General features: G+C 41.0%; 1 protein-coding gene and 1 pseudogene across 5 annotated transcripts in view; one reads left to right on the forward strand and one right to left on the reverse strand.

The window, feature by feature from the left end:
* Positions 1-9997, reverse strand: part of LOC140514648 (large ribosomal subunit protein eL6-like) — a 31727-nt pseudogene extending 21730 nt beyond the window's left edge.
* A 1986-nt stretch (positions 9998-11983) lies between these two features.
* The window catches only part of ITPK1 (inositol-tetrakisphosphate 1-kinase), a 416475-nt gene continuing 411721 nt past the window's right edge, over positions 11984-16737 (forward strand). For 2 of the 5 annotated variants that reach the window (XR_011970463.1, XM_072624303.1), the window contains exons 1-2: positions 11984-12314; positions 13046-13274. Coding sequence is in view for 3 of the 5 variants with exons in the window: in XM_072624303.1 (XP_072480404.1) it covers positions 13180-13274 (95 nt within the window). In the remaining 2 variants the exon portion in view is untranslated. Of the gene's footprint in view, positions 12315-12623; positions 12722-12822; positions 12921-13045; positions 13275-16737 lie in introns of those variants that run through there. The other 3 variants (XM_072624305.1, XM_072624304.1, XM_072624306.1) reach the window with 3 other exon arrangements.

Genomic DNA, 16737 nt, shown 5'->3' on the forward strand with positions numbered 1-16737 from the left:
CTCATACCCAACATGTAGCTCTTTATTCCTCTTTGTATGATACTTGTACAATTCTTCAGAAACTGTTCTATGTGATTTACAAGAATACTGGTAGAATACTGGTATTAAAAGATGGGCTGTTTCTGGGAGTACATATTTATATATATATACATATGTTTGTAGAATATACATGGATACATGTGTATATATGTATAGAATAAATGTGTATGCACATGTCTGTACATGCATATGCATGTGCGTACATATTCAAATATATAGTCACACACTGATGGACAAGTTCTATAGGTTGTCTATGTAACTGTATGTCATAATCTGGGCAATAGATATTCTTCCTCCACTTAGATTTTCCTGCATGCATGGTTAGGTCAAAGTCTTTTGAAGGGATCTCTTTCAGAAAGACCTGAAATATCCTGGGAATTGGTGAAACCAGTATATGAGGTCATCTGCAAACAGAAGGAACTGGAAGATCTCATCATCTATAAGGAATCCCTCTTTAGCTTAGACTCAGAGATATGAGCAACGGTGGGGAACACCTCTGAAGTACGTGTCTCCTGTTTAAGACTTACCTGATCATTATGTTCAGAGGGTATTTGGCAAAAGTTATCTTTGTTGTTATATCTTTCAAGCAATCTTGAATAATTTTAATGTATGGATGAGAGACCCCTTGCTGGAAAATAGCCTTTGAGGCCACTTAAGGTTTTCCTTTACAAAATCAAGTTTTAAAAAATGATTACCAAACAATAAGCACAGTAGGATTTTTCACTCTCTACATCTTTCCATTAATTGTGTGATGGTAATGTGTGCTGGATATTACTTGCATTAACCTTCACTCTTGATGTGTTCATTGAGGATGCCCTTGATGTATATTCAGATAGGTCTCAAAAAACCTTTATGTGGATGGGATGTAGGTATGTAATTTGACAGTTACTGATGTTTCTTTAATTATCTTTTTAATTATTTATAAGTTCTGAGAGGCAGCATATCATAGCAGAGAGATGCCATTGGAGTCACAAAGACTTGGCTTTAAATTCTTCCTCAGACACATACTGACTCTGGGCAAGACACTTAATTTCATGGTGCTCTACGTAGCTCTCTAAGCCTATATGTTGCAGAGAAGGTGCCAACTTGCATTGGTAGAAGGGATTCCTCTGTGGTAGTATGCTAGATCAATGAAATCACAGATCCAGTCCCTTTCCTTAAAAAGTATTAGATTTTTCTCTGTACCTTTGCTATCTTCTCCTCTTGAACATAGTTTGTGAATTGAAACCTCAATGTCCACATACTTGTGTTTGCCTCAAGCATGGATCCAATCCATGTTCTTATTCTGTCTGTTTTCTTTAATGTCATCTCTCCTTCCTTTATAAGCACATATGGAATATATGTGGCTAGGGTAAGGCAGCTAGGTGGCACAGTGGACAGAACACTAGACCTGGAATCAAGAAGATAGGAGTTTGAATCCAGCTTCAGAGACCAGCTCGGTGACCATAGACAAGTCACTTCACCTTTTTTGTCTCAGTTTCCTCATCTGTAAAATGAGGATAATAATAGCAACTGCCTCCCAAGGTTGCCATGAGATTAAAATGAAATATTTGTAAAGTGCTGTAGAAATTCTGGCTGCTTTTGTTATTATCCTTGATAAAAGGCTCAGCCTTTTCTGAGCTTTTTCTTCTGTTTGTTGTCTTTTTTAAAATATTCATCCTTAATGACGACTGGACAATTTTGCTTAGTTGAACTCTTGCCAAGTTTCCTTTAAAATTGTTTTACCTCCATTGCTTTTCTTTGTTCTGTGCAGTCATACTGCTCATAATCTTCCATAATCCTTCTCTATAAGGTTTTATAAAAAAGTCTACATTGTAAACTGGCGCTGCCCTTGAAAGCCAACTCTTTCTACTTGAGATGTAGGTCAAATGTTTGCTGACTAAGCTGCTTTAAAGGCTCTTTTGGACTCCTTGTTATGACAACTGATTTGTATCTGTTAAACATCTGTATGAAACTGAAATATATGTCTGTTTTTTCCACTTATCATCCATTTTTCATATTCAATAACTTTTGAATGTATAGGAATGAATTGTTTCTATTTCATGCTATGTCATTTTTATCCTTTTTAAAATCTTTGTACTATTGCGAAAGTCTTTCTCTATTTGTTAAAATATAGAATTTTTTTTTTGTGATGTAATTCATTACTCACCCTGTCTAGCACTTGTGGTGTTTTTTTCTTGAAATATTCATGATATATGAGTAAGTAAAACATGTTAGCAAAGAATTACCCTGCTTGGTCCAAAAGAATTCACAGATGAATTCACATGAATTCCTTCAAACTTTTAAAAACAAATAACCTCTATGTTAGGTGAATTATTTATAAATTCAGAGAAAACCAAAAGGGTCTGATTGATTTTCTTCACACACAAAATTCCATCTCCCATACTTGTGTCCGTGTATCAATTGTTTCTCACACCTGGAATTCACTCTTTTCTCACCTCTGCTTCTAAAGGGACTCTTTTCAGAACTCTCAGATCACCTCCTGTCCCTCTCCAGGAGGCTTAACCTGTTTCTCTCCGTCGCTAGTATCTCCCGTTTTGAAATGACATCGTGTACATTTAGTATTTCATTTTCCTTGTACATGTTGTACTCAGAAAGGTGAGTCTTCATGAGTCTAGGCTCCATGCTCCATCCACTGTGCCCTAGTTCTCTCTCTCTATGTGTACATAAAACACACACGTAGTGTGCATGCATATACACCAGATATATACGTATATGTTATGCGTGTGTGTGTGCATATGCTAGAAAGATTGTACTTGAGGATCTTACCTCCCTTACAATACAGTAAGCTTCTTGTAGGCATGGGCTTCTTCAGTTTCCAATTCTAAGCCCCAGCCTAGGACGTAAGACTTTGCATATAATAGATATTTCATAAGATTTGAAAAAAGGTCCATTAATCCTATCTGCTTTGAATTTGAAAGCAACTGCTACACCAAGATAGTGAAGGTCTATAAAAGAAATGATTTACTTTTTGACAATAATAATGCCTGAGGCATCTGGGCTAGGTACTCAAAGAAAGACATTGAGACCTCTCCCTACAAGAAGATAGTAGGGGGGTAAGATACTCAAGTACAGTCTTTCTTTCCATATTATACAACTCATCTGTCACAAGTCTGAATTGAGACTTCCAACTTTATATTGATAGCATTTTAGAGCCAAAGCTTAGAGATCATAGGATTTAAAATTGGAAGATTTATCACACACTAGTTCAGTCCCCTCAATTTATAGAGAAGCAAACTGAGGCCCAGAGACATTGTCACACAATTAGTTAAAATCAGAGATGGGAACTGAACCCAAGTCTACTGACCCCTTGTTTAGTATTCTTTAAAGGCAAAGTTTCTATTAATAGAATGCTTTCTCCATGAGTCAGGCCCTCCTCCCCTCTCAAATCCTCCCAGTTATCGAATCAGTATTACTATAGCTTTGGGGCGCTGACTACTCAGATAATCCCCAAATAGCAGTTAATGGCTCCAAGCAAAGAAACAGTGTTTTGATGCTTTAGGTTCTTTTTAGACAGCGTTGCCTCACTTAAATTACATAGAAGGAATTATTCATTCAATAAACATTTGTTAAATCCTTACTTTGTGTGAGACAGAGGGCTAAGGGCTGGGGCCAAAGACAGTTGCTGCTCTCAAGGACCTCACAATCTAACAAGGAACTTAATGATGAGGATGTTCTTATACAGGACTTGCAAATTTATCGTAGGTAGGTGTCCTTCCCAGGGGTCTGTACTCTCAAATTCTTTATTTCCCTTGTATCAGCAAGCACCCCAGCATACATAGGAGGGTCTGCTGTACAGACCTCTTAAATCTGCTTTTCTAACAGGAAAGAAACCTTTGAGGGGGTCAACGCTCACTTTAATCAAACATATATACCAACAGAGAAAATACAAGGAGAGAAATAAAGACCAACCGACAGGGCTTCCAACTGTCTGACCATAGACAATACATGTATCATTACCAGAGAGACAAGCACCAACGTCTGAGTTTTCAAAGCCAGGTGGCTTCTTAAAACAGCTGCCCAAGTCTCATCTGGCACATGAACTTTTTTCCGAAAACTAGGTCCCAAAGCAAAACTTTACCTCAGAATGTGTATATATATGACCCTCATGACCCAGTGCCTCATTAGAAATTAACAAAAGGTATCTGCCGACCTATTAATGGGCAGTGAAGATCTTTAACTTGTCCCCCCACCCACCATTAACCTTACATTAACAATGCATCCCTCAGAATTGCCACTGTACTGTATAACCTTAAGCAAATTTTCCCCCCACAAATTGTTTCCTCTCAGTTTTCTTATCTGTAAAATTAGAGAGATGGACAAAGGTACCTTCCAGCACTGGTGTTCTATGATTCTCTGATATTTTTTAACAGAAAATAATGCAGTACTAAGGGCCACAGAGCCTTCCCTGAAATCACATCATATAGTGTTGAAATAGGCTGCTTTCTAGGAGCCTTGCTTTGAGAGGACAAATAACATAAAATAGAGTCAAACTCCAATGCAATATCATTTAATCAATCAACAAGGATTTATTAAACCCTTGTCATTTTTCAGTCCTGTCAGAACCTATGTGGCAATCTTGGCAAAGATAGTGGAATGACTTACCATTTTCTTCTTCAGGATATCTCATTTTACAGATGAGAAAATGAGGCAAACAAGGGCTAAGTGACTTGCTCAGAGTCACACAACTCGTAAGTGTTTGAGGCTAGATTTGAACTTAAGTGAACAGAACCAGGAGAATATTATACACAGTAACAGCAATATTATATGATTTCCAAAGGATCCGTGATGAAAAACGCTATCCACCTCCAGAGAGAAAACTGATGAACTCTGGGTGTAGATTGAAGCATACTTTTTTTTTTTACTTTTTAAATTTTTCTTGTTTTGTGTGTTTTCTTTTGCAACATGGCTAATATGGGAATATGTTTTGCATGACTTCTTATGTATAATCAATATTATACTGCTTGCCTTTTCAAGGGGTGAAGGAGGAGCAGGAAGGAGAGAGAATTTGAAACTCAAATTTTTGAAAAATGAATTACATAATTGGGAAATATATACTTAAGTAAATAAAACTACAGTTAAAATAGTCATAGAAGTACAGAAAGAAGGCAGTTTTCAGGTCTTTGTTTTTCTTTTTTTCTCTTTTAATTCCCTGTTCTGGATCTAGAAGCTTGTTTTACTTTTGAATATTCCTTTCCCAGTATCCTACTTCTTAATCCATGCTCCATCTCCATCTGTTTCCCTGTTTGCTGTATTTTTACAAGTATGTGTATGTTTAACCTTCCTTTTGTCTATCTTAGAGAAAAATGAGATTCATCTGATACCCACTCCCCTAACTCCTCCCACTTTTTGTATACTTTTCTTCTCAGTCTCCCCAAATATTAGAAATAGTAAGTTACATCCACATTTTTTTCCTTTCTACACCACTGCATTTCTTTTACCCTCTCTTCTCTATACCTTGGCAAAATCCTCAGAACTGATTAACCCTCTTCTATTTTCTTAATTAACTCTTTAAATAAATACCATTTGGAGATAAGGTTCTGAAAGGACATGTATTTTTTCTATCCCCCCTTTCCTGCATTAGAATGTTAGTCCTTCATTCTCATGCTGACTTTTTTCATTTCTCAAATAAGTTTAGCTAAGTTTCTCTTGAGTTTTATGTTTGCATGTCAAAGTTCCTACTGACATCTAACCTTTTCACCAAAAAGACTTGAAAGTCTTGTAGTTGTTCTGTTCCATTAAAGATCCATTTTCCTCCTTGTGGGATTATACTTAGCTTTGCAGGGCAAATTATTCTTCATTGTAAGTCAATATTCTTTGCCTTTCGTAATATTATATCCGAGATTTCCTCTTGTTTAGAGAGTAAATTGTGTCTTGTGTGAGCCTGACTATGGCTCTTGAAATTTTTTTTTCCTGGTTATTTTCACCATTTTTTCTTTGACCTGGAAGCTCTGGATTTGAGATATGGCTTTCCTATGACTTTACCTTTTTAGAGTTCCTTTCAGGAGGTGATTTTTGGATTCTTTCTCTTTTCATTTTGCTCTCTGGTTCTAATTGATTAGGATTGTTTTCATGTATGATTTCTCAAAAAATAGAATCTACAATGATTTTTTGTAATAATAATTTTCAGGGAGCCCACAATGATTTTTAAATAATATCTCCTTGACTTATTTTCCAGGTCAGTTATTTTTGATATCAGATATCTTCTATTTTCTTTTCTTTTTAAAAAATCTTTTCAGGTAAATTTTTTTTTTGTTTATGCATAGAATCATTGATTTCTCTTTGGTCTATTCTAATTTTCTAAAAGTCTATTACTTGGGTAAGATTTACCAGTTTCTCTTCTATGCTATTCATTTTTTTCTCAACTCTTTCTTCCAGAGCTTTAACTTCATTAAAAAAAAATCTCTTTATTCCTTCTAGAAATTAATGTAGTCATTATAGAAAAACGATTTCCCCCGAGTCTCTGTTTATAGTAGTTATGTAGTTAGTCTTTCCTTTTAGGTTGAATTTTTTTTTTTTTGTAATTTCTTAATCTATTATAATTCTTGTGGTAAGTATCTCTCCATCTAAAGCTCCTGAATTGTGGTTTTGTGTTAGGAACAGGTTCCATTTCCTATTGACTCTTTGGGTGGTGTGTGCAGTTAGTTTTTGTCCGGGATTGTCTGAGTTCCTGTGCTAACTTCCACCCTCTCAGGTTTAGTCTTCCATGTTACTTTGAGGGGCAGAAGGCTAGACCTTCTTGTCTCTCTCTGTAATCTCAGGACACAGTGTTAGAGATCTCAGAGCCCCTGGGCTTAAGGTGTATCTGCCTGAGTGTTGCCACATCTGGAATGGTTGGTGTTCCTCCAGTTTCCTTCCAATGTATCCTCGATAGGTTTCTAAACGTTAAACTTTCCTATGGGAACTCTTTACTCTCATAGCCTCTGGATGCAGAACTCTCTTTGTTGTATTATGGTGGGTACTTTTTGTGTGGGCTGGTTGGTACAGTTTGCCAGAGCTGGACTTTGTAGTAGTCTCTTATCCCATGGACTTCCAGGTGAATTTTTGTGCAGTTTCTTGGGGGTGAGGGGAAAGTAATTTGCTATAGTTTCTCATTGGATTTTTTTTTTGCAGAAGCCCCATCATATTTTTATATTATTCTTTGTTTTGGTTTTTATTTAGTATTTTACTTTTCCCTAACAATTTTTAACATTTGTTTTTAAAACTTTGTTCCAAATTCTCTCCCTTCCTCCCCACCCCCATCACTGAGAAGGCAAGCGATTTGATATAGGTTATACATGTGTAGTCATGCAAAACATATCCACAGTAGTCACATTGTGAAAGAAAACATAGACAGAAAAAACTTCAAGAAAAATAAAGAAATATAAAAACAGTATGCTTCAATCTGTATTCAGACACCTTCAGTTCCTTCTCTGTGGATGGATAGCATTTTTCATCATAAGTCCTTCAGAGTTGTCTTGGATCATTGTTTGGCTGAGAATAGCTAAGTCATTCATTCACAACTGATCATGTGAAAATATTGCTGTTACTTTGTACATAGCACATTTCACTTTGCATCAGCCCATACAAGTCTTTCCAGATTTTTCTGAGCAATCCTACTCATCATTTCTCATACTACAACAGTATTCCATCATAATTACATACCACAACTTGTTCAACCATTCCCAAATTGATGGGCATCCTCTCAATTTCTATCTTTGAGAAAAGAGCTGCTATGAATATTTTTGTACATATAGGTCCTCTTCCTTTTGTTTTTGTTTTTTTAATCTCTTTTGAGATATTGACCTACTAGTGGTATTGCTAGGTCAAAAGGTATGCTTGGTTTTATACTCCTTTGGGCATAGTTCCAAATTGCTCTATAGAATGGTTCAATCATTCACAACTCCACCAACAATGCATTAATTTCTCACTTCTCCTGTCCTTCTCATTGGATTTTTTGATCATTAATTAGTCTCTTGTGGTTTTTATTTTATTTTATTTTTTGGTGTTGTTGTTGGAGATGGGTTGCCCACCTTCATTCAGGCAGAGAGTTCAGCTAGCATTTAAAATTGCAGTGGATTCAGTCATTATTGCTTTCTGACTCCTCTTGAGTAGAGGCATAGGTAGTAGGTGCTTAACAAAACATTGTTGCTGTAAACCTTAAAGTATTTTAGAAATGGAAATTATTATGAATATCATGAATGATCTCTAACCCAGGATCATCTAGTGTTTCTTTTGAGCTACTTTAATTCTGCTTTGCTTATAGAACACAGTACCTTCTCTGATGAGGGCATACCATGTTGAGTGGTCCTATGCCAGTGTCTCCCATGTCATACAATCAATTCCAAAGTTCTTAAGAGAGATCTTGAGAGTGTCCTCATATTGCTTCTTCTGACCACCATGTGAACACTTGCCCTGTGTGAGCTCTCCATAAAAGAGTCTTTTAGGCAACCATACATTTAGCATTCAAATAATGTGGCCAGTCCATTGGAGTTGCACTCTGCTTCCAGTCTTGGCTGGAGAACTTGAGCTTGGCTGTTTTCCTGGTCAGGGAACCAATATGTTGAGGTTTGGGGTTCTCAAGACCCAAAATGACACCCTGGCTCCTCCCTAAATGAATTTGACCCAATCCTTCTTTTAGCCAAAGTAAAACAAAGTTTATTAAAGATTTGCCATATTGGGTTGACTCTTAAGAAATCTCATCATTTATGACACTTGTATTGACTAGTGGGCCAGATTGAATCTGAGCTAGATTGAATCAGAACTTCTTCATTTTATTTTTAGAATGTAAAGGGATCCTCAATAATTTTTAAGGTGTGGAGGAGTTCAGAGACCAAAAAGCTTGGCAATCACTGATCTAGTCTGATTTCTTCTTTTTGTAGATAAGGTGAAATACTGAACTTGGAGTTCATGGGACCTGAGTTCATATCTCAAGCCTATTACATATGACCTTCTTGAACAAGTCACTTCACTTTGCTCTGGGCTTATTTTCTATTTGTAAAATGAAGAATTTGGACTACATGGCCTGTAAAGTTTCTTTTAGTTCTATATAGGTCTTGCAAAGCACAAAAAACTCAGAGTATGTCTCCAAAGTCACAGTGATATAGATTAGAAAGTTAGTCAATGCTCTGAGTTTTCTATTCATTATGTCACTTTTTCCTTACCAAAAAAAATTTATGGTGTAACTTTGGAGAAATAAAATTATATCCTGTTTTACAAAGAAATGGAGTCCCAGAAAGATTAAAGTGTTGTTGCATTAATTATCACATAGCCAACTTCTAAGTTGACCATTTGGCTGTGAACAGACTGTTAGGTATACCCACAGCTCCAAATTAGAGTCAATATAACCTCCTGATGTTTAACAAACAATCTACTAGCTTTGGGTATAACTTTTCCTTACAATTAGGAAACAAATAAGTGCCCAGGTTAGGGTTGGGGTATTTAGGAGTAGTGAGGAGGATGATTTCATAGAAATCTGAGCTGTTGGTAGGTGTTTTTCTTCAGAGGTGGAATGTCTTGTTTGAATGAGTAGGAGCAAAAGGGCTAAAGGACAAGAGCATTACAGAGCTGTCATTTGGCAAGGTGTGAAATGTATTGGGATAAGAAAACAAAGAATTTAAGAGTAGAGGACAGGGTTGGAGTATAACTGGATTACCAAGATTGGAAAGGGAGAAGGGTATAGGCAGAGCTGGGGTGATGACTGGGTTGGTAAGAGGAGGGAGGAGATCCATTTCTCTTCCACATTGTCCTTTGTCTGAGGAGGGTACTGCTGACCTTCCAGTGATACATGTTTATCAGCTTGGACTCCATCTTTGACTTTATCTTTTCTTTCACCCTCCTCTCCCTCAGCCATAACCAAACAGCTGATTTTATTTACCTGGCATTTCTCTCCTATCTGTCCCCTCTTTTCACTCACATGGCCACCAGGCTGGTGAAAGTGCTCATCAGCTTTTGACAAGACTTCTGAAATAGCCTCCATAGTTCTCCATTGTCTACTCTCCAAATCATTTTTCACATTGCTGCCAAAATAATCTTCCTGGCATTACCCAGATTATTATCTCTAGTGCTCCTAGAATAAAGCACAAATTCCTCAGCCTGACCTTTAAGGCCTTCTGCAAACTGGTTTCAGTATACTTTTTCAATCTTACTTCATATCACTCCCCTTCCTATATGCCATGACTTGGCTAAACTGTACCTGAAGTAGGCATTCCATAGTCTGACTCCACATATCTAAGCAAACTGTTTCCCATTCTGGGAATTCTCTCCTTCCTTATCTTCCCTTAAGTGTTAGCTAGATGCCAGCTACTTTAGGTCTTCCCTAATCTCCTTTTCCACAAATGATTAGTACTATTCTCTCCCCTCGAATTACCTTGTTGTAATTACCTAACTGGTGGTTGTAACCCCCCCAGGAGAATATAAGCTCCTCAGAAAAGAGGCCAGTGCCTTGCACATAGTTATATAGCTTAAATGCAGGTTGAAGTTACTCAAAGTCACACAGCTAGTGAATAACAGAACAGCACATTTCAACCCAAGTCTTCTGAATGCTTATCTAGTACTCTTTCAACTAGTGCCACTAGTGACATCTGTGCTTATGGAAAATCACTTTGGAAGTAATGTGGAGAACAAACCGAAGGTAGGAGGACGGGGAGAGACCTGAGACAGGGAGTCTAATTAGCCATTCCTTGCAGTGGTGTAGACTAGAGGCAATGAGGGCCTGAATTAAGGCCGTGGCTTTGTCAATAAAGAGAAAAATATGAATTGCTTTGGGGTCAGAAACAGCAAGATTTGGTAACTATAATTTCAGGGATAATAAGGAAACCCAGGTGACTGGAAGGAGAGTGATATCTTGGACAGAAATAGCTAATTTCAGAAAAATGATGGATTTTGGAACAGATTTCATTTTGGAGATATTGAGTTTGAGACAGTTTGGGGACATTTTATATGAAATGTCTGGAAGAAGGCAGTTGATGAGGCAGGACTGCAGCCCAAGAGTTGGAAACACAGATCTCCAAGCCACTTTAGCGAATTCCTCCTTGCATCTCTTCTATTGTCTTAAACCTAAAAATGATATATTTTGAATCTAGGTCCAGTGACCTCAGGAAAGTCATCACCTCTCTGATCCTCTTTCTTCATTGTTAAAATGAGGATATTGCTCATACTAATTCACAAGTCTCATATGAATAAAATGAGAGCCTTTGAAAACCATAAAACACCATACACATATTAGTTTTTATGAATAATAAATTTTTTCATGCTTATGTCTCCCTAACCTAAAAGAAGGTCCATGGGGGCAGGAGCTTTTATCTCCTCGCAGCCCCACAGTCCTGTAAACACTTAATAATAACAATAGAGAACAGTTATATAGTGCCATTAGATGTGCCAGGCACAGCTGCTCATTTGTTCCTCACTACCACTGCCAGGGATCTCCCTCCGGGCAACTTGAAGTGTCTATCTGCCCGTCCAGGCCCCGGAGTGGAAAGGACAGGCTGGGAGCTGGGATGGGGAGGAAGGTGCCATTATTCCCATTTTACAGATGAGGAAACTGAAGCGCACGGAGGTTAAGGGATTTACCCAAGGTCAATTTCACGACCATGACGACACTTGTGGCCCTGTTGCCTGGATACACTTTTTTTTCTGAACCGGGAGTTTTGGGGTCAATATCAGTGGGCGGGGCTGGGTGTGAATCAGCTCGGCTCTGGAGGGTGGGGGGAGGGAAGCTGCGGTAACTTTTAACCCTCGGCCCAGTCTTCCATTTGCAAAAGGTAGGGGGGAGCACTTCCAGAACACCCCATTTCGTCCCCTCACGTCTCCCCCCCACCATCCTGGGACTACAATGACCTCTGGCCTCGCTTTCTCACCTCCCGAAGCTCAAAGGCCTGGGGGAGGGGAGGAGAGAGGGGAGGGAGAAAAAAAAAAAGAGCGCCGGCCCCTTTAAGGCTCTGACCGCGCCGTGCTGCCCCCTGCCGGCGCGGGGTGCAGGTGGCCCGGTCCGCAGGCTGGAGTAGGGGGGCGAGGCGCGCGCGCCGCCGGCCGGGTGGCCCTGGGGCAGCCCCCGAACACCCCTTGAATTCGCCGCAGGAAGTGGCCGGGCGGGCGGCGGAGGGCCGGAGGGCAGGGCCGCGGACCCCTCCACCCCCGCAGCGGGAGGGTGTGTCAGTCCGGGCCCCCCCCCCCACTCCTAGTACCCGAGGGTGGAGGGGGGGGTGTTGCAAGAAGCGGCCGCGGTAGGAGGAAGTGGCCACGGAGGCGGCTGCTGAGAATAGCGGGCTCCCAGCGGCGGCCTGGAGGAGGAGGAGGTAGGAAGGGAAAGGGCGGCGGCGGGAGGCAGCCTGCGAGCCGGGGGGGCGCGTGCGGGAGGCTTCCGCTGCCCGAGGGGCGGCAGGCTCGGCGGGGGTCCCCGCTGGCGCCCCGGCCGAGCTCCCCGGGGGGCCCGGGTGGGGGTCAGGCGGCTTCGAACTCGCCCGTCCCCTCCGGTGCCTTCACCCCCCGCTGTGCTCCAGCCTGAGCTCGGGAGCTAGCGTGCTGCCCTGGGCGGGATAAAGCGAGGGGGCGGGGAGGGTGGGGAGAGCTCGAGAGGCGGGGGAGGGGGGGCGGAGGATTTGGGGGGCCGAGCCTCCTGCGCCGCCGCCGCTGCCGGGGGCTGGTGCTCTGCCAGCCCAGCAGAGAGGCTTCTCCTGCTCTTTCGGCGTGGGTCCTTGGGAAGGTAAAGCGTCCCTTTTTTTTTTAACCTTCCCCCTTTGCCTTCATCCCCACCCCATGCTCCTCCTCCTGCTCCTCTCCCCGCCCCCTCCCCATCCCAGCTCCCTGCCTGTCCTTTCCACTCCCGGGCCTGGACGGGCAGATAGACACTTCAAGTTGCCCGGAGGGAGATCCCTGGCAGCCGCCCCAGCCGAGGGAGTGTGGTGTGTGCGGGGCGTGGGAGCGAGACGACAGCTGCTGCGTGCGCCCCGCGGGGTCCGCTGCCAGTCCATTTCCCTCCCCGGATTGTATCCTCCTTTTAACCCCCTTCCTGTCTTTATTCCCGCAGGATTCTGCTGGCTCCGAGTCCCGGCGCCTTTGATAGGTGGAGGTCGTGGCTGTGTGAAGCTTGGGGACCCAGCCTCGCTTGCCTTGGCACGATACACCCCCCTCCGCCGGAGCACCCCCCATCGAAGGACGAAGATGCAGACCTTTTTGAAGGGAAAAAGAGTTGGTTACTGGCTGAGTGAGAAGAAGATCAAGAAGCTCAATTTCCAGGCCTTTGCCGACCTGTGCAGGTAAGGGAAGGAGCCGGTTCTGGGCTGGGACTTGCCCGCTTCTTTCTGCGTCTTTCACACGCTGGTGCTGATGGAAGTCAGGGGTGCACGGTGCTCAAGGTGGCGATGCTGTGACATCAGGAAGGCGTTTCATTTAAGCACTGTCCAAAACCATTAGCTTCATTTTGTGTAGTGATACCTGTGAAGTTTAGTGGGCGAGTATGCTTTTAATTGACCCTCTCCTGAATTTGGGAGTGTTTTTCTGTGGTTAAGGTTCTGAGTTGGTTTCCTGGCCCTTCTCCCCCTCCTCCCATGGCTTGGGATGCTACTTAGAAAGAAATTAATCTCCCCTTCCCACTAAAGATAATAACAACTTAGCTTGTAAAACATTTTCTTTTGCTTATATTTTGTATCTAGTCCTATGTGAACAAATTGTTTTTCCTGGTAGAAGGTAAGTTCCTTGAGGGCAGGGTCTGTTGAATTTTTCCTTTCCTTGGCTTGAGCCTTAGCCTTGTGGTGCTAAATGCTTGTTGATTGATTAGTTTTATCTCTTTTGTTGCTCCTGTAAAGGTGCCTTTATCCTCTCATGAAATTGTGGGTCTGTGGAGGTAGTAAGCTTGACTTGCCTCAAGTCACTTGACTGGTATGTCAGTCATGTAGACAGTCAACAAACCTACTAGATATTTGGATTTCTGGTCCTAAATCTAATGTATTTTCCCCATATATTCTGCTGTCTCTGGCTTAGAATAATATCTGACTTGGAAAGACCTTTGGCCCCCATGCTTAATCAGATTCTAAAAGGTCATGGGACAGGTATACCTCATCTAGTATATGTAAATTGAAAATAATAAACTGATTTTTGTTAGAATGAGTTTAATCCTATGTGGTTTTAGGGTAGGTATTCGTAACCAGTGGTCTGTGAACTTGAAAAAAATTTTTGATATAATCATTTCAGTGGTTTCCTCTATAATGTTATATATCTGTATATGTGCACATATACATATATATGATATGTAAATCTGGTTTTATGCATTTAAAATCATTCTTCTGAGGAATCCATAGGCTTCACCAAGTTGCCAGAGATCCATGATATAGAAAAGGTGTTGAGAACTCTTTTATCTAAAGGGTATGCTTAGCATGAACCCATTTGCAAAGTTAAGAGCCCTTTGGGAATCTCTATACTTAATAAAGTTACCCAACTGGTGTATCTGTTTTTTGTTTGGATATTGTATATTCATTTTCTAAAATGGGATGCACATAACACTTACTTCCAAGAACCATCTTGGGAAGTTTAAGCTTAGGGTTCTCTAGTCAGGAATAAGTGGGGAGGGAAGCAGGTGGCAATAACTGGCATATGACTGTTAGGGTTTGGCAGACTTGGTACTTCCACGGTACCTTGTTTAGCTCCCTGTAGGTCTACAGGTCTTTCTCAGGCTCATCTAAAGACCTTCTGTTTCTCCTTTCTACTGATAGTGCCTTTTTTCTCTTCTCTCCCCCCCGCCCCCCAAGAGACAAACTTAGGAAAGAATTTACCTTGTGTAAATCAACCCTATGGTGTATCAGCCAATGTTCCAGGCATGAAACTGATTTCATTTGGCACTGCTCCTCCAGGCTCATTTTATCCCCAGAAAGAAAGTTTTTCAAACTTGAAAGGAGTGTGCAACTTTGTACTAGACTTCAGATTAGGCCACAACAGTGTCCGGTACATGGAGGCATTCTGTCCTGGCCAGATCTGCTGTATTGGCACACTTTAGGAAGGACATTGATCAACAGGAGTGTCTCCCAGAGAGGTTAGGTAGGATGGTGAGAGAGAAGTGGAGAAAAGGATAGGTAGAAAAAAGGAACTGGGAGGTGTTTAATCAGAAGAGAAAACTGGGGTTGAGGGGAGAGGAATTTAAAAGACAAGATAACTCCCTTCATCTGTTTGAAGGATGGTAATGTAGAAGAGGGATTAGATTTGGTCTGCTTGGCCCCAGGGGTCAGAACTAGGAGCAGTGCAGAGGCAGATTGAAAATTTGCTAACATTCAGAACTGTCCAAAAATGTAACGTGTGCTGTGGGGAGGTAGACTGGATGACCACATGTTGGGGAGGTCGTAGAAAGGATTTTTGGCTCACAGACTGGCTGGGCAAGATAGGGTCACAGGTCCCTTTTGACTCTTCAGATTCTGTGATTCTGAGACCAAGAGCTTCCCATTGAAAGCAGGAAAATGCAGTGCATAGGTTGTATTTTCTTGGTACTGTGAAAAGATACCAGGATGCATAAATACTAACCACTAAGCATGTATTCTTTAAAAAGTGGTTCAGTGGATGGGTTATGTGCCCAGGTTATCCTTCCTCAGATACTTATATGCTGTGTGACCTTGGGTAAGTCACTTAGAGTCTATCTGCCCCAGTCTCCTCTGCCAAGTGGGGACAGTAATAGCGCCTAGGTCCCCAGTGGTTGTAGAGATAAAATGAGATTATTTGGGAATTGCATTGCAAATCTTAAAAAGCTATGTAAATGTTAGCAGTTACCTACCTTCTTAGTATGGGATTCTCACATGTTACTCCAGAACCGATTTTGGCATGGGCCTAAACCTTTTAAATATATATCTTCCTGGAAAGGTTTTTGGGTTTTCTTGCAGTTACATAGGACTTGAAAATGTTGGTTGATGCTTCTTTACTTAGATGGTTCCCTTTGTCATTTTTATTTGTAGCTAAAGGGTACCTGGTTTATTATCAGATTAAATTGGGTTTGTGGAGTAATTAGACACTTTGTATAATTTCTAGCCTTAGGTGAGGGCTGGAGGTTCTCTTTTTGTATTTGCCAATCTCAAGCAGCCTTGAATTTTTTTTCTTCCTACTCTTTTTTCTTTAGTTTTTTTTTTTCTTTAGTTGGGGACCTTTAAGGTTAGGTGGGTTTTGCTAAGTTACATTAATGGTAGCTATTGAGATATCTGTGGCAGGTTTGGCAACATCTCTTTTGTTTCACAAAACAACCTGTGAGTAGTAGTATTATCCTCATTTTAGAGGTGAACTCACAGGTTCAGAGGTAAAGAGACTTGTCCAAGACTGCACAGCTAGGAAATGGTAGGATCTGGAGTTGAACTCTGGACTTTCAGGCCTTTGTTCTCATCACTATAGCAAAGCATGGTTCAGTTCATCAAGGATTCCTGATTCAGTTGGTGTTAGTACTCCGCCAATGTACATTGTAACATCTTACTTAGAGGGTGGTCTTTTAAGAGTTACTGTGGCCAAAAAGTTAGTGTTGTCACTGTCCGGCAAAACTTTTTCATGATGTAGGACCTTAAAATCAAAGAATTGATACAAACTTTAGGAATTATTTCATCTATTCCTCTCATTTGACAAATTTAATCAGTTCCTCTTGTATGATTTATGAAGGTCACATGAGCAGCACAAAACGGATTTAGGATTTGAAACCAAGCCCTCTGACTCCAAATCCAGTGCTCTCTCTCAACTCTCATCCTGGTGCCTGACATATAG

The sequence above is a fragment of the Notamacropus eugenii genome, chromosome 7, assembly GCF_028372415.1.
Source record: "Notamacropus eugenii isolate mMacEug1 chromosome 7, mMacEug1.pri_v2, whole genome shotgun sequence".
NCBI lineage: Eukaryota > Metazoa > Chordata > Mammalia > Diprotodontia > Macropodidae > Notamacropus > Notamacropus eugenii.